This window comes from Mytilus californianus, unplaced genomic scaffold (assembly GCF_021869535.1).
Source record: "Mytilus californianus isolate M0D057914Y unplaced genomic scaffold, xbMytCali1.0.p SCAF_12, whole genome shotgun sequence".
In the NCBI taxonomy this organism is placed as follows: Eukaryota; Metazoa; Mollusca; class Bivalvia; order Mytilida; family Mytilidae; genus Mytilus; species Mytilus californianus.
The window spans coordinates 62,962,673-62,986,978 of record NW_026262604.1 but is presented as its reverse complement, the minus strand read 5'-3'; the positions used below and the strand labels follow the sequence as shown (position 1 = coordinate 62,986,978).

At 33.0% G+C, this 24,306-nt stretch overlaps 1 protein-coding gene across 2 annotated transcripts in view; it reads right to left on the bottom strand.

Moving 5' to 3' along the window:
* The window catches only part of LOC127722166 (cytochrome P450 2J4-like), a 49,081-nt gene extending 25,614 nt beyond the window's left edge, over positions 1 to 23,467 (bottom strand). Inside the window, exon 1 of one of the 2 annotated variants that reach the window (XM_052229038.1) lies at positions 23,335 to 23,467. In XM_052229038.1, the coding sequence (XP_052084998.1) occupies positions 23,335 to 23,369 (35 nt within the window). In that variant the 5' untranslated portion in view covers positions 23,370 to 23,467. Of the gene's footprint in view, positions 1 to 2,304; positions 2,349 to 23,334 lie in introns of those variants that run through there. The other variant, XM_052229039.1, reaches the window with a different exon arrangement.
* Between the last annotated feature and the right edge of the window lie 839 nt (positions 23,468 to 24,306).

Here is a 24,306-nt window from a genome sequence, read left to right as displayed (position 1 = left end):
GGACCCAAAACTCCGGAAGGTTTTGTCAAATACAGCTTAAGCAATCTATTCCTGGGTATAAAATCCTAAGTATTTCTACAAATCTTAAAGTTTTGTAAACAGTTAATTCATAAATATAAATATAAATTCATATCAATGATAATTCATATCAACATAGAAATGCTGACCGTTAAGTTAACGGTTATGTGAGTTAACAGATGATTTGCACTACCCCTTGTATTGTGAGAGTTAGCCAACCTTACGACTTTTTTAAAAAAGTTTTATCTACTTCGTACTTTGACCTATAATGGTTTACTTTTACAAATTGTGACTTGGATGGAGAGTTGTCTCATTGGTACTCATACCACATCTTCTTTTATCTATTTATCAGATTAACCTATCGTACTTAAGCATTTGATTTCCGTTTTTTTTGGGTTTTTTAACTCAGCTGTCATCTTTAAAAGTTATGAGTCCAAAATGATCAAAAGACAAACTCTTAGTTTTGAAACTTTGATGATAATTCAGTCATAGTTTATTCATGTCATTTTATCACATTAGTAGCAATGGGGTATCTTATCTGGTCATTAGGTATATTATTACGTATGACAACAAAATTAATGTAAGTTTGCTTTTACCCAAGACTCCTTCCCCTTTAAAGAAAGAAGAAATCAATGTCAATAAGGATAGGACTCTGCATTATTTTATTTTTTTAGCCATTTTTCTCTATTCGTTATAAATTTTGCCCTCTATTCCCTATTCTTTATATTTTACCACCCCATTATTCTATATTCTTTAACTGTTTTGCTCTTTTTTTTGCACTTTTGACCATTGTTCTCAATTCTTAAATTTTTTGGCTATTTATTTTGCACTTTTGACCATTGTTCTCTATTCTTTAATTTTTTGGCTCTTTATTTTGCACTTTTGACCATTATTCTCTATTCTGTAAACCCCATCCGAACCCAGCTGTATTATCTATTCTGTAAACCCCATTCGAACTCTGCTGTACTGTTCACATTTTTTTCTAATTGGGTTTGTCTTATTTGTAACAGTTTGCATTTGCAAACCATTTGAATCTATAAATTGAAATATAATCTTTTGGAACCCTAATCAGAAGAAAATGGACATGGGATCCTCATTCAATGTTTATAAATAGCGTAAATTAACCATTTGACCCAAAGGAGCTAAACTTAAAAGTAAAAATAAAACAAAACCAATCTTAGAGTTATATGAATACCAAAATTGAAAATTAGATTTAGTCTTTCAATCTTATATAAAAACAAATTTTATAAAAGAAATCAACTACTGGGTATCAGAAATAATTGATACAATTACATGCACATGTATAAACAATGACTTGAACATTGTGTATACGTGTATCTAAGGTCTTTTGTCGACACGTTGTACCACAAATATTTTAGTCCAAGTATTTATTTTATTGTATGTCATCATTTTTGGGAAACAGATTAAAATAAACCGGTACGTTAAGTTTGCGCGAATAAAAAGTTTTTCTACGATTGCGCGAAATTTACCTGCTGAAAAGTAAATAAACAATGTTGCTTGTTTTCTGGATTTTATTTGTTTATAATGTAATATGATTTAATTTATTGAATAAAATATTAAACAAACCACATAATACTAGTTATAAAGTACCGATCGTTCATCAATTATTGGGATGTTTAATTCTAAATTTGTTGAAAATAATTATAATTTTGTTTCTCAATTGCCGTCAAAAATAGATTGTTTCTATTCGAAATGAAAAAAAAAATTAAACAAATAACAACATAACTGATTAAAAAAAATGTTATTCCTGCATTTTATTGAAATTTTTTTTTTTTAAAAAGTATTCGACACGTATGTCCGAAGAAAACAAACATGTCCCTTCCCCTCCTGCAAAGTGGATAGTTTACGCCCCTCCCCTCCTACTAAGTGAATGATCTACCTAAGACAACATGTATCTACCCTTCTAAAAAGTGGATGGTTTACCTAAGATAACAAACATGTCCCTCCCCCTCTTACAAAGTGGATGATTTACCTAAGATAACAAACATGTCCCTCCCCTCCTACAAAGTGGATGGTTTACCTAAGATAACAAACATGTCCCTCCCCCTCTTACAAAGTGGATGATTTACCTAAGATAACAAACATGTCCTTCCCCCTCTTACAAAGTGGATGATTTACCTAAGATAACAAACATGTCCCTCCCCCTCTTACAAAGTGGATGGTTTACCTACTGACTATAAAGACTTTTATTTGATATATTTTTAATAACTTGACCTCGTGGACTAAATTACTAGTAACTGATAAATTTAAAACATGCAAACTTACGGTTTTGAGTTGCAGCTGACAGAGTCTTATAGTTCGTTGACGGAAGCACTTGACTTACTTATCAACACATACCTTTTTATCCTCTACCGAAGAAAATAAACCAGGAACCAACTTATATTTATCTATATGAACTTATTTTGAACAGTATATTAGGATGTATTAAGAAATCTGTTTAATTCGACAAACCGGATTTCCTGTCCTCAAGGCTTGTTTCTGTTTTCATAGTTGGATATTCGAATATTGTGTTCATCTTATTAAAGTAATACATTTGATTTCCCCTTTTTTTGTGGAAAGGGGGTGGGGGTCAGATGTAAATTTTGTTTCGGTAACCTGTGTTCCAATTTAAAGAAAAAGCTCTTATATTTGTCTATTCATATTTGGTATAGTAAAGTTAAATGTAAAAATCACGTGATAGTCTTATTAATCCTTAATTTTATACGTAAGTTAAGCTATACGTAATTTATGAGGGTCTGGATGGGGAGAACATAATTGAGATTAATGCGGCAATAATATCACAGAAAAAAAAGCAAAACAAACAAGAGAAAAATGTGATGCTATAATATTCAGAAGAATAGAGAATAATGGGACAAAAAAAAATAGAAAAGAGAGAAGTAGACTACAAATTTTAATATTGCAGAAATGAAGTCCACCCCTCCAGATCCTCTAATCTATACATTAGAAATAAGAAAATGTCTTCATTATACGATGTGCTTTTACCTTTATGTGATATGCACTTGTCATTATATGATGTGCAAATATCCTTATATGATGTGCAAACATACTGATATGATGTGCAAACACCTTTGTATGATGTGCAAATATCCTTATATGATGTGCAAAACATCCTTATATGATGTGCAAATATACTTGTACGATGTGCAAGCATCCTTATATGATGTGCAAATATACTTACATGATGTGCAAATATACTTATATGATGTGCAAATATACTTATACGATGTGCAAGCATCCTTATATGATGTGCAAATATACTGATATGATGTGCGAATATCCTTATATGATGGAAAATTGTCAAAATATGAATTGCAAAGTTTAGGTTTAATCGATGGGACTACAAAAATGAACTAACGGTTACAGTTATTAAATAATGGGTCCTCAACTGTATTGAGAACCAGCGTTCAAATATTTGATCTACCAGAGGATATTCTGCATTTTGTTTCTGATCTAGCAGCTCCAGCCTCGTATCAGCTTCCGAAAGTACATTTTATAGAAAAATAAGACAGCGCAATTCAACAAGAAGGTGGAAGATTTAGATCAAATAATATTGGAGCTAGTTGAAAAATTTCCCGGCTGCGGCGAAAATAAATTATGATAAAACAACTTTTATTGCAATAGACACCAATTAAATCACAGTCATTTATTAAAGTATTTCATGACAATAGCTATAAAACACTCATGCATAAGTAAACCGGTATGGATGATTGATTGGTGCGTAACACAACTTTCAACACTATCGTGCTATTTCGTGGTGGTCAGTTTATATTGGTGGAGGAAGCCGTAGTACTCGGAAAGAACCCCCGACCTTCGGTAGGAAAATTGACAATTCAAGTCAATTAATATTGTGGTTGAGCTTACCTGCCACGTGCGGGATTTGAACTCACAACCTAAGTGTTAATAGGCTAGTGATACAGTAGTTTGACTACTTAGACCACTCGGCCACCGAGGCCCAGCGGTATGGATGATCGCAGCTTTTTATTATGTTTTCGTGCATTTATTTTACAGCTTCAACTAGATGATGGATGGATGCTTAACGTCCAGCGGCAAATTAATATGCACATTTCGGATGAGAATATGTTAATGTAATATAAATATTTATCCAGCTTTGTACTAGACCGACACGCTGAGCCGGATTTTTACGTGCTAGTTCACAAGGTAACACTCCACAGGAAGACATGTCACCTTACGCGAACACATTATTCTGATTCCGAGCCGACAAGTCTTTGCTCTTACTCCTTAATGCCGTGTGCTTAGACGGGGAAGCAGCAAATACAAATTTTAAAGTCTTTGGTTTGACCCGACTGGGGTTCGAACCCACGACCTCCCGTACTCGAGGCGAACACGCTACCACGAAACCACCGAGGCGGTGCTTTAACTAGACAGTAAATCGCAATATAAAAGGTTTCTTGGGAAGTCGATCATATATACACCTCCGACTCAAGGAATCGAACTGTAATCAGGGCTAAAGTATCAACCATTCATTTTTATTTTTTTTTTTGGGGGGGGATGTTTTTTTTAGATGTTTGATTCTAAATTTCTTGAAAAAGACTTTATTCATTTCATAAGGGAAGCAAAAAAAAAGTTTGTTTCTATTGAAAATGAGGGATTAATTAAAACAATGAAATTAAAAAAATAACCTTATTATTGAAAAAAATGTTTATTTTCAATCAAAGTTGAAAAATATGTTTGTCCTGAGCACAAGGAAATACACATGCTCCCGCCAACAAAAGATGATTAGTCGGTGCCTAACCAATCTGATTAAGATACAGATCCTGTGCCTAAGCTTTGGTTACAAGTACCTAACACCACTCCATTTAACTGTCTATTCTGGTAATTATTACATCAGCCAATGAAACTTCATCCTTCATATTTTTGAAGGTGTATATCAATCCGACAAAACCAGAGAATCCCAAATGGTATTTAAAACAAAAAATAGAATGGAGCGTTTTCAGATCCTTGTAAGCAAAGTATTTTAATCAGATTGGTGTCTAAATGAACATAAAAAAACTGCATTAATTTAGTGTGTCCTGAGGCCTGTTAGTCTCATACAGATAGAGAGTTGTGTTATCTTTTTTTTAAAGTGACGCGCTGCAGAAGTAAAATCAAGCGCTACAGATTTAAAGTCAAGCTCTGTAGATATAATATCCAGCGCTGGACTTTACATCTCAAGACCAACAAGTCTCTGTAATTATTAAAGCTCGAGGATTGAAGATGTTAAACATATCTTTTTTTAAATAAAATCCAGTTTTCCAACAGTAACTGTTATTGTCATACAGGCCTGTAGAGCCATGTGAGCTATTCTCGTCATTGAACATACGTCGTCCGTAAACTTTCACATTTTCACCTTCTTCTCTGAAACCACTCAGCCAATTTTAATAAATCTTTGCAAGAATAAGGCATTGAAAGTCCTATATAAAAGACCTTCATTTAGTTCCGATTGGTAAAAAATAATACCACCAGAGTCAATCTTTGAATTTGACAGGTCAATTTTTAAAAATCCTCTTCACTGAAACTGCAAAGCTATATGTTTGGAATCTATATATGATTAATGATGAGTAGACCCCTTTCAACGTTTACCATTTTCTATTGATAGGTTGGCGATACTGATCAAATGGCAAATGTTTTCCATTGAAAAACAACGGAAAATAGTATTATTAAACTACTTTTTCATTAAAAAAAATTGCGCAGAATGTCAAGATCTATACCTACATGTACGTTCTATTTCAACAAAATTTATTCCGGCGATGAATCCTTGTAACAGTAATTGGCTTTAAATAATAGTTTTTGGGTAGAAACTGTAAACAGTCAAAATGGTTAGCAATACACGATCTAGAGCAATGTCCAAATAGTTAGCCCTGCCTTTCATATTGGTTTTGGATAACGACTCGAGTATCTTATTCTTAATTTTAACACATTTGTTCAAGTAAAAAATAATATTTTGTAAGTATTTGTCCCTCCAAGCATTCTAAAATTTTTAACCCTTGAATAATTTTTTTTTCGATAAGGTTCAGTTTTGTGAGATTCAGTTTGTGGCGGCGGCTTTTAATATTTTGCTATATCTTGAAAACTGCGCTAAACAATCGATTAAAAAAAAAGAATATAGCAATGAAAACAGTCTGAATATGCTCTATAGTAAAGGTCCTATTTGGGCAATTTGGGCTCTGGTGAGTTTTGTTGTTTTATTGCCTATTATCTTGATAACTTATTTATAGAGAAACCGTTCCTTGCAAAATGGTACAGACAAGAACAGATGTACAAATAAATAATTAAACATGACTGAAATTATAAATCAACTACTAAGGGTCATTTTGTTCATTAGAAGGGGACGTGCATGGGAGAAAACATGGGAATGTATCTTATTTTTTCAAGTCCCCACCTTGAAGAAAGAAAATAGATTCAAGACCCCCCCCCCCCCCCCCTTTTCAATAGACATAAACACCCCCCGGCACATACAAACACACACACACACACATTTATCAATACTTTTGTTCGAAATAACAAAATAATGCATTAAATTTCTATTGCTTTTATAAGAATAAACCATTGCGTCAGTAGTGGATCTAGAACTTCAAGTGTGGCAGTTGTTTGCGACTTCAGGGAACTTAATTTGGATATGCCGGTTATAGTCTCATTGATATTTACCACACCTTCATTCAATTTTAGCTTCAGATGAAAATTACTCGGTTGGAAGAACATGTTGAAACTTAGGATTTAGGTCTAACAATTGAGGCGAGCGCAACAAGGCGTAAAAAAAATGATGTCTTTCGAGTAAAAACTATTTTTTTACTGTAGGGGGAAGTGTAGGGTGTGGATCGAACCCTGAACAGGTGGGGCAAGTATGGACATAACATTCAAGTTTGATACAGCTCTGAATTTTGATTATGATTGAATATTTGACACAGCATAGGTTTCTGACACAGAATGAATGTTGTCTAAGATCTTAAAAAATGAAATTGGACATTTACCTATTATATGGTCCAATATCCAAAATCTAAATATATGGTTAGATTCGGCATATCAAAGAACCCCAAAGAATTAAATTTTTGTTGAAATCAAACAAAGTTTAATTTGAACCCTTTGGACCTTAATGTGGACCAATTTGAAAACGGGGCTCAAAATAAATAATCTAAATACACGATTAGATTCGACATCTCAAAGAACCACAAATTTCAATTTTTGATGAAATCAAACAAAGTTTAATTTGGACCCTTTGAACCTTAATGTGGACAAATTGAAAACGGGGCTCAAAATAAAAAATCTAAATACACGATTAGATTTGGCATATCAAAGAACCCAAATAATTCAATTTTTGTTGGAATCAACCCAAGATTAATTTTGGACCCTTTAAACCTCAATTTCGGATTAATTTAAAAACGGGGCCAAAAATCAAAAATCTAATTACACGGTTAGATTAAGCCTATTAAAGAACCCCAAGAATTCAAGACTTTGAATTAAACCCCATTGAAATTGGTCAAGAAATAAGCAATTTATGCAGTATTAGAAAAGTATTGTTTTTGGCCATATCCCCAAAAATTAATCCCAAACTTCCTTTTTTGGTATGGAACCTTGTGGTACAATTTCATAGAGATCCATATACTTAGAAAATAGAGACGAATAGATATGCAAAAAACTATATAGATAAATCAAAAGATTATGTAAAAAATGCACGTTGGATAAAGTTGAAGACGAAGAACATTTTATATGTCAATGTCCCCTTTATAATCTCTTGAGAAAAGAGTTTTATGATGAAATTTTGATAAGTTGTAAAAATTCGAAAAGTTAAACACAATTGCAAAGTTTAATTGGCTTTTTATTCAAGAAAACCTAGAGGTATTCAAAATTATTGCAATTCATATTAATAAATGTTTTGAACTCAGAAAACTATCAATATAGTATAGATATATTTTTATGTAACCCATGAGAATATTTGCCTGTTAATATTAAATATAATTGTTATGCTTTTTTATTTACTTATATGTGTATGGCTCTGATCTGGCTGTGATGTAACATCTTAGAATTGAGATGATTATATTCATATTTATATATGATTATCAACATTATTGTGTCAATTATCTAAATCATTGTAATAAATTACTTTGCTCTTCATGGGCCCTTTCATTGGAATAAAAATATCTTATCTTATCTTATCTTATACACAACTGATTGTCCTGAAACAAGAAAAATGCTTGTTTTTGGCCCCTAATTCCTAAACAGTTGACAATTACCCCAAAAAAACAAGTATGGAACCTTGTTATACAATTTGATAGAGATCAATACACTTATTCTCAAGTTATTGTCTGGAAACCAAATGTCATTGGACGACATCGCCATACCATTATACGGCCGCATATTATTTATAAATATAAAAAACTGAATACCATCTTTCCATCCAAAAAAATTGCAAGGCCCCCCTTAATTTCTTCCTATCCCCTTTTTGGGGTTCCCTTTTTGGAGTTACAAATGACCGGTCCCTTACAGCAGTCATTACGCTTTCAATGTCCCATTTTTGCCCATTTTTGTGTCTTTTTTACTAACCACTTGAGAAAAGTAATGTATAAAGAGAAACTTGAACAGCTAAAATGATCAGCAAGGCAAAACATTACTAGAAATGAACTTACTTGAAATTTATGTATCAACTTGTTATAGAAGAAACTGCCTTTTAATAGGAAAGACATTTTCAATGGAAACAAACTATTTTGTTTGCTTCCCTTCTGAAACAAATAATGTCTTTTTTTTTTTAAGAAATTTGGAATCAAACATTAAAAAAAAAAAAACATACCTCCCTCTCTTGGCTCCAAGAAAAAGATATAAAAGATGAACTTTAGGTACCTTAGCCCTGTTTACAGTTCTTGAGTCTGGAGGTGTATACATTGATGTTTTGTTAAATTGCACTGTCTCATTTTTTCTATATATTGCAATTTCGGAAGCTGATACGAGACTGGAGCTGCTAGATCAGAAACAGTAAACTGGCATTCAAAAAAATTTAGAATATCCTCTGATAGATCAAATATTTGAATTCCATGTTCTCAATTCACAATCGAGGACCATTCATTTAATAACTGCAACCGTATGTTCATTATTGTAAACCCATCGATTAAACCTAAACTTTGCAATTCATATTTTGACAATTTTCCATCAATTATATAAGATGCGATTTTTTCATCTTTAAAACGAGGTACAACGTGCCAATGTTTATCTCTTTTAAAATCTCAACCGTTTTCCAAACGATAGCTACAGATTTGAGCTAGGTTTATAGTAAGTCAGGAGAAGCAGATCGGAATCAGTTATGACGTAGACAGTAATCCTTCTAATCGTAATCATGATCATTGACCATAACAATGATGGAAGCACATCATATAGGACGTTTTGACATCATATAATGAAGTAAATCGAACCACATCATACAATGTTACAAGCACATAATATAATGACACAACCACATATAAAGATGTTTGCACATAGTATAGGGGAAAATGCACATCATATAAGGATATTTGCACATCATATAAAGGTGTTTGCACATCATATAATGACAAGTGCACATCATATAAAGGTAAATGCACATCATATAATGAAAATGGGCATAAAAATAGTTTTGGCGTTCCATAGGAAGAAAAACAACTTACATACTCTTTTATTTCACTTCTAAAGAATAGTGCATATATTTTTATGTGGCTTGTTTTTTTCTCCAGCTTTTTAATAGATTTTACACATTAATTCATTCATTCTAATGTAAGATGGGTGTAGATGGGGATTTACAGAATATGGAATAATGCTAAAAAATTAATACAAAGAATAGAGAATAATGGGCAAAAAGTATAATGAATACAGAAATGAAGGACCCCCATCAATACCTTCATGTAATATTTCAATTTAAAGAAAGGAGAAAAATGATTGATGTGCGCATGGCAATTTTGCAACATTTTGGGAAATGAGATGAACGTTTTTATTGTTGATTTTCAAGTTTTGTTTAAGTTGTCCACCGTGATACACAAAAATGTGGACACTTTGCATCAATTGTTAACATTTATGGACAATGATTGATAACATCTTTATGTTAAGAAGTTGCAACCATAATATACAGTCCGCCAAAAGTTAAGCACCACCTAAATATAACTGTCAATATTTTTTTAACTATTGCGAAAAAAATATGTTATGGATTGCCTATAGCATACACTAAGAAAATTCAATACAACCAAAAAAATAAACTCCGATATACCCGCCAAGCAACCTTTTATTAAAGGTCATCTGCACTTTTACAAATACACTGTTTCGATGCCTTTAAATCATCTTCCTACTGTCCCGCGTACAGGTTAAATTTGACCTTCACCAAGTCACTGTGAAATATGGCAAGCGGTAAGTTATCTGTGACTGAACGTTGACAAGCAATCGACATGTCAAATGCCGATAGGAGCACTAGGAGCATTGGTAACCATTTCAATGTTAATCGCACCGTCATTGTCAGATTTTAACAACATCATATTGACACAGGAACTGTAAATGATAGACCAAGGTCCGGAAGACCCCGTTTAACTACCTATCGTGATGACAGACTTCTTATTGGTCGTGCTACATGTAAAGCCAACCCATTTACTCCTGTCCCATAGCTTAGACACCACTGGCCTCCAGGTGGTCGTTTTAGTGTTCTAATATTGGTCCGTCGACTTCATAGAGGCTACATAAGAGCACGTCGTGTTGTCAAAAGACGTGTCCTAACAGCCAGGCACCGTATAATCAGGTTTCAAAGGGCGTATGACCATCGACGATGGAACATAAGAACCTGGCAAAATATTCATTGGTCAGATGAGAGTTGGTTTCTGTTACGACCAATAGACGGCAGAATACGAGTTTGGCGGAGAAATAAAACTGCCTATCACCAAAACAACAATTGCCCAACGACAGCAATCGTTGATGGTGGTGTTACAGTATGGGGTTTCTTCTCATACTGTTGTAAGCTGGGTATGAACATTTTGCAGGGTATACGTAACATGAACAGACAGACATACAGGGATTTGGTGCTCAGAAACATTGTAGTCCCTCATTTTGAGAATCCCCAACTTGCGTTTGACACCCTTGTACATGGACGACAACGCTAGACCACACAGGGCAAGGATTGTAACCGATTACAAAGATCAAGAACCCATTGACACTATCTTTTGGCCTTCCATGTCTCCAGACCTGAACCCTATCGAACATGTCTGGGATGCCATTGGCAGAAATCTCAATCGCAGAGATCCACCTTTGCAAAATCTTGGCGATTTAAGAGGGGCAATTGTTGATGAATGGAATAAATTTGCTCAACTAAAGTTCAGAAGGCTTATACAGAGTATGATACGCCGTGTTATGGAACTGTACCGGAAGAGAGGTGGTTACACATCCTATTGACTTAAATATTGACATTAAATTTGCCGAACATACCATATATTAGACTTTTAATGATTTTGGGTGATTAATAGTTGTAAAAAAATTAAATCAAAGTAAAACTTAAATTCCGTTTCTGATTTGTGTAATTTTCACTATTTCTATGAACGCAAAATTCAAATGCATAGAACCTGAATCAGTGACCAAACTTAAGTTTATGGTTTGTTTATGGCATATGTTAGCAAAATTGCTACATGAATATTTTCTCTTTTTCGAGGATTTATAACTGTTTTTTTTTAAATGAAAAAAAATTCGATGCAACAAAGATAGGTGGTGCTTAACTTTTGGCGGACTGTATATAATACCTATTGGGCAGAATTGTTTACAGATTTTTACGAATGCCTACGTTTTGCTTATGATTTCAGTCGGGTCGTATAACGATGGCTTTACATATTGTTACGAGTTATTTCGAGCGATTTATGTGTAATAACGAGTACTTTACGATTATATACGTATACTTTATGTATACTTTATGTATTAGTGTTTACGATTTGGGGAAATGTATAAAAGCTGCAAAATCTATGGACTCGTAGTAGAACAGTTGAACAGTTTTTTCAAAGTAAACATGATAATATTATGCTCGGCGCTGAGCCTAAACCTGCTAATGTGCATTTTGAACTGAATTGTTTTACACTAGTCGTTTTGGGGTCCTTTATAGCTTGCTTTTCGGTGTGAGCCAAGGCTCCGTGTTGAAGATCGTACTTTGACCTTTAACTTTTTACACATTGTGACTTGGATGGAGAGTTGTCTAATTGGCACTCATACCACATCTTCTTATTTCTATTGATGAAAAGTCAAGAGTTATTCTTGAAAAAATGAAACATTTGAAAACGACTGTGAATGGAATATATTTAAATGGAGAGAATTCAAACCTTGTCTCGCTAACTGATAGGACAATTGAGTCCTGAAGTTATACAATGAACAGCAGTTTATCGGATGACACCAAAAACTCCCGCAAGATCAAATATCATAATGTAACTTATATTATCATGGAGAAAGTATATCCTAAGCATTTAGGTTTAACATTTTGAACAAAATTTTAAAGTCGTAAAATACAGTGTCAGAAAATATAATTTGTATTCATCTGGTCCGAATTATAGGAGTTATATCCCTTAGATGAAGATCTGTTCCCATTGTTTTACATTAATGCTTGTATATTATTGAAGATTGTAACAGATAGAGGAAAACCATCAAAGCAAAAATGATTAACAAGACTAGAACTTAAGATAAGTCAAATTGGCAAAAATCGTCAGTCGACTCATCAAGGACGTTATTTCCCTTTATTAACAATATTTACCCACTTTTGCGCTTTAAGCGGATCTACATTGTAGAAATGAAGACACCGTGAACAGCAAAACATTATTTACAAATCAAAAGCTTTAGTCGACTCCTTGTGGGAGTTATAACCTCTTAATGACGATTTTTAACCATTTGCCGTAAACTGTTGTAAAATGTAGTTGAGGAGTACTGTAATAAGCAAATTGAGAAGTACGACGATTTTGACCCATTTGGTCATGTATATTCATTTTATCTTGCAAACTGAACTAGATAGAGAAAAATGTAACCTGCAAAAATGATCAGCTTAACAAGATCTACAAAAAGTCAATTGATAAAATCACCAGTAAATAAATGAAATCGTCAGTATACTAGTTGTTGACCTTATATCATAATTTCAACTCATCTAAAAGAGAGGCGAAAGATACCAAAAGGTCTTTTGAACTCGCTAATCGAACACAAACTGACAATAACATGGACAAATCTAATAACGATCAAATGATAAACAACAGTTTACAAAACACAACATAGAAAAACAAAAATTGAGCAACACGACTCCACCAAAAACCTGAAAATGTTTTTTGTATATTTCCAGTTCTTAGAAAACTATAAACGATAAACAAAAATTATGCCAAGCAAAACGCACAGTCTCCACACAACAGACATCAGATGCGGAGCAAGCAAACATTTGGAGTGATACTTATAAAAAGTCGATGCATTTATCATATATAGAGCTCCATAACGGGTGTTAGACCCCCTGTCCCCTAGATCCGCCTCTGGACATACGATTTTTGCAGTGTATCAATTTCATGAAAAATGCAGAGATGCAGGCTCCTTTGAACCTCTAATTTTGTACTTCCAACATTTCACAAATGTCGTAAACAGCCATACGCATTTTAATCCATTCGTTTGTATTTGTGTACTTGTAAAAAAAAATCATGATAAAATGCACGCACTATGAATGACGTAGCGAAGAATTGTTTGAAAAAAATAAATGAATAGTACTGATGTCTTTTTATAATTAAATGGACAAATTGCATAAACATGACTGAGTATGCCTGAAAATTGACAAAAAAGGTCTACTCATTATGTTGTTTTGGAGCAGGATCACCTAAGATCACCACCAGCTTTTGCTGGGGACCGTGATGCTCAGTCTTTAGTTTTCCATGTTGTGTTTTCTGTACTGTTGTTTGTCTGTTGGTCTTTTTCTTTTTTAGCAATGGCGTTGTCAAATTATTTTCGACTTATCAGTTTGAATGTCCCTTTGATATTTTCGCCTATCTTTTACAGTTTAATGGCGTCCATATAAAAAAATCATAAAAGGAATATACAATTGTTGAAAACATTTTTAGAAAACGCTTTCACAATTCGAATACGTATCACATACGGGAATGATATATGGTGACTCGGAAGGAAAGTCATATATTGCCTAGGGTATGTAGCCTCCAGTTAACAAGACCATAGATAATATACTGTTCTTATACAACGTGAAAAGGTTCGGCTTCTGATATCATCACATTCCCACTCGACTGAGGAATAAAATATTTCAGGCGAGTAGCTGAGATGGAAAGTTATACAAAAAGATGGTTGAAAATTGAAAAATAGCAATAACAGGCATTCTGATTATTCTTGAGTATACCCTTTAATACATGTAATGAAGACCGGCATCATATGTATACGTTACAACATTTGATTAGCTGATGACGGGCTGTCAGATACTGACGGTACAACTAACCATGTTTATTTGTACAGGCATTATATTAAATGATACATTTGAACTTTGTATTTGCACAGTTTACACAATATGTATTACCATTATAAACAGAGTTACAAGGTTGAAAAGATGAGGTTTGACTGTACGATTTTTATCCTTTTTGTTTTTACAAAACTTTTGGTCTCGAAAACATATTTACTTAATTAAGGCTGTAAATGAATCACTTTTTGCGCGTTTTTTATTAACTGGATTATTCAAGAGGGTCATTATATTTTCGTCCATTCGTTTTTCGATTTGAGATATCAAAAACAAAAGACGAAAAAAAAGGAAGTGTTTTCATTTTTCGTTTTTGATTTCTCTAAAACTAAAATGAAAAACGGAAGATTTTTCGTTTTTCGTTTTTTTTATATCTTAAATACTTAAATACTTAAAAACGGAAGTGTTTTCGTTTTTCGATTTTGATATCACAAAACCAAAAAAAAACATTTTGTTTCACTTCTGTATTTAGTTCCAAGTATTTCTCGTTTATATATAAAATTTTTGTTGTTATATTTCGTATCATAGTTATTGAAACTGAAATATGTCAACGTAATTCGTTTTCATTTACGCAATATCAACATGAAGATGTCATAATTAATGCAGACAAAATAGACCGCCTGACTTATGCATTGAAATAAGGTGATTAAAGAAACAAAGGTTTTCAAATTTTCTTGTTTTTATCTATAATCATGATAATAAGAAATAAAATTGTATAATTTAAATATTATGGATTACAAATTTAAATTATACAATGAAATAGCCTATAAAGATGGTAAAAATATCTATATTTCATTACCTTATCACATTAACAAGGGAATTTACTACCTAACGCACAGGAAAACTAGCCCGGCCGTTGAAGTATATACACAGCGGCTATCAGATCAAATTTATTAAAATCGTAGATGAAGTCGACGAATGAAAAACACTCTATCAATCTTAACAATTAGGGTGCATGATATACTTTTAAATTGTGAAAGGTTAGTATAATCAAAGATGATAAGAATTGATGAATACGGTCCATCAGCCAATATATTGCACGAATATTCTGGATTATAATTTGTCACATCTTATTCAGATCAATTAATAAAAAAAAACGCAAGCTCATATCGGGGATTAACATACCATCTTATGATGAGATGATGATTAGTCAACAGGAAGCAAAAGATAAGTAACCATCCTCTGGCAAATTATTCAAGCTCACGCCTTTAAAATTGATAAGTAAAAAAATAAAGAGATGTATTATTTGCCAATAACAATCTATCAAAGACAAAATAACGTGGTGCATGATCTATAGTTTTTAGTTTTGAAAGGTTGGTAATCGAAGAAGACTTGAATAGATGACTAAGGTCTATCAGCCGTTTTGAGCTATCTTTATTTGAGCTACGAGGATGCATGATCTATACTTTTAAATTTTGAAAGGGTGGTACATGTAGTGTTTTGATTTATTAAGCTATCACATTTTTCCGGTCTGGACTAACTGCAGGCTCTTTAGGTGTTTATAATTTTGTGATACGTTTAGAAGTGACCCATTATGTTGTTATAACCTTAGAGAACATACATTGGACTGTGATACATGTAATAAGAATTTAGTTAAAGACTTAGACTTTTTAAAAATGGTTCTGGTGTGAAATATATTCAGGGGGAAATTGGCCCTTAGGCTACATATTTAAACTTCTATGGTTACACCCCTTTATTGGGGAAGCCTATTTTTCAGAAAATATACTTTGAATCCGAGATTACGAATTCAAAATTCGTGATTACTAATCAAAATCGCAATCACTAATTTAGTAATTCGTTATCATGGATTTATTTGAACGAATCAGAGGAAAATGTTACCCCAGATTTTTGTTATTCGTGATCACGGGTTAATTTCCGTTATCCCAAATGTTATTTTTTGAAATAATAATGAATGAAAACGACTTAATCCGTAATCTCGATTAATTAAGTTCATTAACTCGAATTTTTAATTTTGTTGGATATCCTAAATGGGCTTCCGTATGCTGGTGCACCTTTTGCTTTATCACTTTTCTGAAAATTGTTAAATATAATATTTGTATCTAAGTTATCTAAGAAATAAATTAAGGTGTCCTATAATTGTCTAAATACTTCTATTGTTTTGTATTTCACATTGAGATTGTCGGGAAATTTTGACAAAATTAGTAAGATTTATTTGACAATTTGTTATTTGTTCATATAACCCAGCAGTGGTGTTCGTCCGTTGTAGCATAATGAAATTAGAAATAAAGCAATGAAACCCATTAAAATCGGTACTAAAACCGTCTTCAACAGAAAGTGAGGGAATTCCATCCATAAGGTTCAATTGAACTATAAATGAGATGAAAACAGCAATGAAGGCACCTTTCCTTTCCTTTTGTTATTATCTTATGTACGTATTGATTTTCTTTTAAGAATTAATTCACCGTCTCCGTCCTTTACCATTTTAAAACAGACACTATCTTGCCTTGACACTATAAAGAGATTGTTTTGCCTCATCTATATACTGTTTGACGTCTATTGATAACATTGAGACATACGTGCTAGTCCACTTAACAGTTTCGCATAGTTTATAAGGGCCCCGACGACAAGTCGGCAGTACCCTAGTATTCACTCTTACTGTTTGTCCGTCCGTCAGCACTTTTACTGTTGTAATATAAGTCAAAATGGTCTCGACTAATTAACTACAGTGTTGAAACAAATTCAAAGAAAGGCCCATTTCGATTTTTTCACATGAGTTTGTTCAAACTCGAGATAAAAAACTTAAATTAGTAATCTATAAGGGCCACGACGACAAGTCAGTGGTACCCTATATTATTTACTCTTTCTGTTTGACCGTTCTTCAGCACTTTTTATGTCGTAATATAAGTCAAGATTGTCTCGACCAAATAACTACAGTGTTGAGAGCTATTCAAGGAAGGTCCATTTTGAAAATTTTGTTAGAAATTTATTCAAGCTCGAATAAAAAGCTTATTTTTTTGTTGAAAAAATACAATCCTTTTTTCCTATAGATTTTCAACAAAAATTGTATATAGATTATATTATGTTATTCAAAGTGAACTCCACATATTTTTAATCACAAAGCGCTACAATCATGCCAAATTTGACCTTAACTGTTACCTTATATAAGTGATATATGTTGATTTTGATTTTTTATGGCGACCATCTTGGAAATAGCCGCCATTATGAAATTTTAAGGTGGGTCCATAGCTTATACTGTTTGAAACACCCAGAACTACTACCATGCCAAACGTGGTGCTTTTATCATCAAACCCACAATTTTGTCACCGATCTGCAGGACTACTTGTATATGGAAGATATAAGTACATGCTAAGGTCAAACTATTACAACTATTGCTTACATTAAGAACGCACTCCTCCAACGTAACGAAACGATCACAAGATAAATAATTATTTGAAGTTGATTTTTAACATGCATATTGCAAACGATTCATCCAAAAAGGAAACCATATATGCACGCTATTAATGCAGCAATATTTTAGCAACTTTGTACAATTTTGGAATAGTAAATATATTATGGAGTGAGTGTTTTTTTTATATTTCATTTACCTAACAAACTATAAAGAAGTACAATACAAATAAATTACTGACTTTTAATGCGACTTTCTTCTTTTCAAGGTGGTTTAATTCAATTATTTCTAATAAATAACATTTTTGTATTCGATGTTAGCTTTTCTATTTTCTATCTGGTATCACTTTAATTTTGATACATACTCTTGTTTTATATAGAAATTCAGTAAAACGGGCGAAGCTTGTGGATGAGGGGTAACATCGTTAGCATTTATATAATTTTGTACTCCTACATATCTTGTATTTAATATGAAATCTCTTTTTTGAACATTGTAGATCATACATTCGAATTAGTAGACATTTGCGGAAATTGTCATCACCCCGTATAACCCCTATACAAATGAATCCGGACGTTGACGCGTTCGAATCGAACACAGCGTGTACTATCGAGTTCAGACAGAGGAGAATTTACAATTTTAAGGAAATCCCAATATTTATTCTTTGGGTATTTTGCTGTATTACTCATTTCTTACTGCAAGTTTTTTATTTAAAAAATTTGATTATTTTTATATGCCAATATAAAAAAAATGCACGAATTTGCCACTGATAAAAGCATGTTCACTATTTTTGATAATTATAAATTCAAGTTTCCCGTGCATCATATATTTTAAAACATACATTTTTGATAATATTATCGTTAAGACTTATCACACTTGTAAAGACTCTAGGTTTATGTGTTATCTAGAAACCAAAAAAATACATGATTTCACATGCCTTTATTTTCAAATTGTATACGTTTCGTTATCTGTACACTATTTCATACTGTACGATTCTTTGCGAAATCTTTGTATTTTTCAAATGAATTTTACATGTATTAAAACACATGTTTTAATATGTGGATAACAATATACATGACAAAAACATTATTTCACCGCCATATATAAGCCAACATTCAATATCCGTTGCATAGTTGAAACACACTTGGTATTTTATTTCTTTTGTACATGCAAGAAGTGTCATAAACAATATGAAAGTGTAAATTGGTTAGAAAATACAATCGCGCGACAAATTACAGATATCACTGGCCGAGCGCACGGATATATGCGTGGTACTGCCAATTTGATAACATTTGGTAAACGTTAACAGTACGACATTCAACCATAAGCAAATTCCCTACAGTATAGGACGAATAAACGTGAGCTAGTTAAAAAAAACAAGAGGCCTAATTTATACTACATCAACCAATGAAAACAATCAAAACATGCCAGACAGCAATTAAAAAGACTATGGCTCTTGACTTGGCTTGCATTTTACAGATAACGCAGGTAAATATATAGATCATTCATAAAAAATGTGTCTAAAGTTATTAATTTTGAACATATTTATCATTTGAATTATACATTTTTCATATTGAATTCATAAAAATTATTAAATGATCCTGTTAGCTATTAAGACATACATGTAACTTAATTTCGACGTAGGTTGGTCTATAAAAATCTAACTCAACTGTGTGTTTGTTTATTCCACACTAGCTAGAGGCATAGGGTGAGGTTTGAGATCTCACATAACATATTTTACCCTGACGTATTTTAGCCTCTGTCTCAAGTCAGAAACCTTTAGTATTCGCTAGTCTTGTTTTTTTTGTTTTTTTTTATTAGTTTTGGGTCATTTGTATGTTTCGGAGTTTAGTGTGGCGTCCATTTCGCTGAACTAGTATACATAATTGTTCAACTGAAGCCCTCCTAAAGGTAAGAGACTTTCTCGCTAGCGCTGCATTGAAGACCCATTGGTGGCATTGGCCCGTGTGCTGCTCTTTTGGTCAGGTTGTTGTCTCTTTGATACATCCCCCGTTTCCATACTCTAGTCTAATTGCGAATATTGAAGACTGAATGGTATTCCACTTCCTTATTTTACTGAATATAAATTAAGTCTTTTTGTGAAGTTGCTTCAAGATCGGATTTAATATAACATATTTAACATAATTATGTACAAGCAGACAAAATGCACAATGGCATGCGTTTCTCAAACTGTTTATGACTTATTTACACTAAATCCGTTGGTTGGGTACTGATTGATATTTTAGTCTTGGAGAATATGATTTATTTGATAGTTATGATTGGCTTTGAACTATCTTTCAGTAACTGCGAATACTCTTATTTCTGTGATTTGTGTCTATTGTTGTTATATTGGCTGTTTTAGTGCCTCGTACCGATCGTTTGATTTAGGCCAATTGCAACTAATTTTTACAGTTTGATCTACTGTTTCACCACTGTCCCAGTTTAGAGGAAGTATTGTGCGCTCATAAAATATTTTTAACCCCGAAACATTCTTTATGTGCATGTCCGAAGCCAGGAACCTTAAATACAGTGGTTGTCGTTGTTATTAATAAGACTGTAGTTTTCTCGTTTGAAATTTTTCACATTTATCATGTCAGAGCCGACTAAACGTAATGGTTTTTCTTCATTGTTGAATGCCGTACGGTGGCATATAATTGCTTACTACCACTTCATTTTTACTCTGTGGGATAGTTGTCTCATTTATATTCACCCCATTTCCTCATTTATATATATTATATATAAATGCATCAATATTCAATATGAGCAAGTAAATACGAGCAAAGGAAGTACTAGTAGTATATATGAAGGTTACTTGGGATGGAAAGAATGTAAAAACTAAACTTTTGTGTCCTATCTTTCTTGTAACGAGTTAAACATGTGGAAGCTTCGATTCGGAATCGACGCGTTTGAAATATTAGTCCAGAAAACAAGGTTTGGTTTTTCGTCATATTTCTTTTCATCTATATATTTAAAAAAAAATGAAAATGATCATTGAAACTTCAATCTTCAAACAAACGACATCGCTACGCATAACCAGTTTTAAATTATTTAAACATATGACTCGGAAACGTATATCAACGAGAGATGCAGCAGTGACATGAATTTTTCGAATACATTTAACGAACCTGGCTGTATTACTTTACGTGCATAAGCATGCACAATTCAGCATTTGTTTGATGATCGAGGCTTCCTTACTTTACATGTATATATGAACTGCTTACTTGTACTATTTCCAGGGGAATTGTGCATGGTGTAGAGATCGAATGTAGAACAGAAATTTATTATTCCTATTATGTCTGTTTGTTTCGTTCACACATTGTTATCAATTTAATGCAATTTTATGCAACTGTCATACATGTGATGGTTTAGCTATCTATAAAACCAGGTTTAATCCACCATGTTCTACATAAGGAAATGCCTGTACCAAGTCACGAATACGACAGTTGTTTTCCATTCGTTTGATGTGTTTGCGTTTTTGATTTTGCCATTGGACTTTCCGTTTTGAATTTTCCTTTGAGTTCGGTATTTTTGTTATTTTACTTTCCACAGGACAAAAAGTCACAATTCAGTTTTGAGATTATTTTTCTTTAAACTAAGAAAACACTTTTTTCTTTTTTTATAAAAAAAAATTTTAGTAGTTTCCTTGAATTATCATATATCAAGCAAATTTTTATACAAAAAATATTTTAAAAAAATCTGATGCACGTGCATTATGATTGATTGGTTGTTGTATTCTTAGTGTCCAATGGCAAATATTTCATGCATGTTCAGGACTCAAACAAAATAATAGTAAATACAATATGTAGGTCCTATGATAAGGGGTTGATTGGGATATTTTTTGGTGGAGAGGAGGTGGAATGCCATCGGAAAATGAAATTTAGCCTTGAAAAATGCCACCCATGGAACCATCAAAGAGTTGTAAGTTTTGTTTACCATTCAAAGTGAGTGGCACTCTCTAATCGAGGCATCGGTTTTAACGTTCCAATTCTGACCGGACGAGGCTGGAAATTTATATATCCCACACAGCCAAACGGACGCCCACTTTGATAAACGTTTCACTGCCGTTCGCCAAAAGATCAAGGGATGACCATTTTTCTATAACCCCAGTCAATCCTTTGGGTAGCGCTTGCACTATGTTTACACAAAGAATGTCATGAGCCCGTTTACACTTTTGCTCGCAGACTTCAAAGAGAATTAAATTTAAATTTAAATCAATGTTATAAACCATAGGTTACCGTTTGCTTTGTTGCTACATACATGACCTTTATCAACAAAGAAAAATTAAACGTTTTGAAAGTTAGTATTGGTGACACTCCCTGAAAAATGTATGGGTCCGCCCCTGTCAATGATACCGGTGGCAAATAATGCGGCGGGGTTAAACATGTTTGCAAATCAATCCTATACTCAACCTTAGACGGTGGTATCAATTAAAGCAACAGTAGTATACCGCTGTTCAATAATCATAATTTGATTAAGCAAAAACAAATCCCGGTACCAAACTAAAACCGAGGGAAACTCATCGACTATAAAACAACAGAACAATAGAAACACTGAACTACAACAAAAGCCTACGCCAACATAAATATAAACGGACTGTAGATAACAACTGCCATATTCCTGACTTGGTACTGGACATTATAAGAAAAAATGGTGGGTTGAACCTGGTTATATGGCTAGCCAAATCTCCCGTTTATATGACAATGTTAACAATATCGCTAAAATGACAACACTACGTGACAGGAATACAGTACAAACAAACGCAAGATAAGAATTGACAATGAAACAGTTGGAAAGGACTTGCTTGACTCGTCATTTAAGAGAGGCTAAAAATCGTGACAATTAAGATATTGAAGTTGTATTAGCTGTAATATATATATATTTTAAACTTTCATCAGAAATATCATCTAAACTCCTAGTCTTCAATAAAAAATATGCCTTCAGCTGTGCGCTGGATAAAACATTTGAATTATGGCTTTGAATGACTAATAATTTCATGGTTTTATCCTTTGACAAAGTTAAGAGAAGCAAATTTAAAATAAAATACAAAAAAAGAGGTGCTGTTGCCATCACGAATACGTTAAAAAGACAGGGATTTGTGACGGTTTTTGTCAACGAATTGTACAGTTATTATTCGTAAGAGAGCAAAAAACTTGACATATTTGATGAAACGAACGATACAGTATAAGGTGAACTTATTTAATCCGATATCGTGTTTATTTTGGAGTTCTAGGGAACAATTGAAAGTACGTGGCAATTTTGCGTGCAGTTATTTGTTATTGCTTAAAGTATTGCTACGCAAAAATTAATGTAAGAAAAGATATTGAACATTGTTACCTCATAAAAAGTAGAAAATTGCACCATGCCTGTGCGTTTTGCATCTAGCAGTTTCATCAAACATGTTTTACAAAATCTTAAACTTGCAACAACTTTATAATTGATTAGATGAACTACCATGTTCATATACACATAGATATATACTCACATATGTTCTAGAAAGGCATTCGAAATTGTTGCCATCCCAAATGTTGGCCTGATTATCGCTTCAAACGCGTCAACGTCCGGATTCAGTTGTATCAGGGTTTTATAGAAGGTTATACACCTACGATTAGTATTACAATTACATTTACAGGTAGCATTTAAATCTTGGGTCGTTTCAAAGTGTAAATATAAAACGTCGGTTCAAACAAAGACTAACTCCTATGATGTTTTTCTATAGTTGAACAACAGGTCTTCAAAGAAATTTTGTTAAAAAATGGCAGCTTGAGAGGTGGAATCGGGACAATTTGGACCCAAAGGCAAATCGGACTAAGACAACTCTGGCCAATTTGAGGACAACTCAGACAACTTTTATAGACAGCTCGAACAAGTTTTAAAGACAACTCGGACCAGTTTGAAACACTTGTCAGACCAGCGGCTCTTCGTTGTTTTTACGTTTAATATGATTTGTGTTTGTTTTTGTCTAGATTTTTTTTCTTCTCAGTTTACCCTAACTGACCATCTTAGCTTGCTGTGACAACTTGTCAGTTTGATGCATTTCAATAAGTTCTGTTACTATAAATTGTTAATTGACGGCCTAACGAGATCAATTAGAAAAATAAAACAACAAATATCTTTCAATGCAATGAATATATATAGCAGATATATATTCGTCTTTATATATACTGGCCCGTATTGTAATAAGTGATCCTATAAATCTTTGAAGATGGTTAAAATGCCTTTTATCGTCAGACACAAATTGTTAATTTTCGACTATCGTTAGCGACAATTTGATTCAATTTACCATATGGTTTGTCAAATTATCCTTATCTGTCAGAGGTCTCAATTATTTAAACTTTACCGCTATAATTGGACAACATATACCATGATTCGTCAAAATCAGTTGATATTTTTTTTTTCATAATGAACTTTATGTTTCTTTGTGGAGTTTTTGTGGACTTGTTTGTATTTTCGTCGT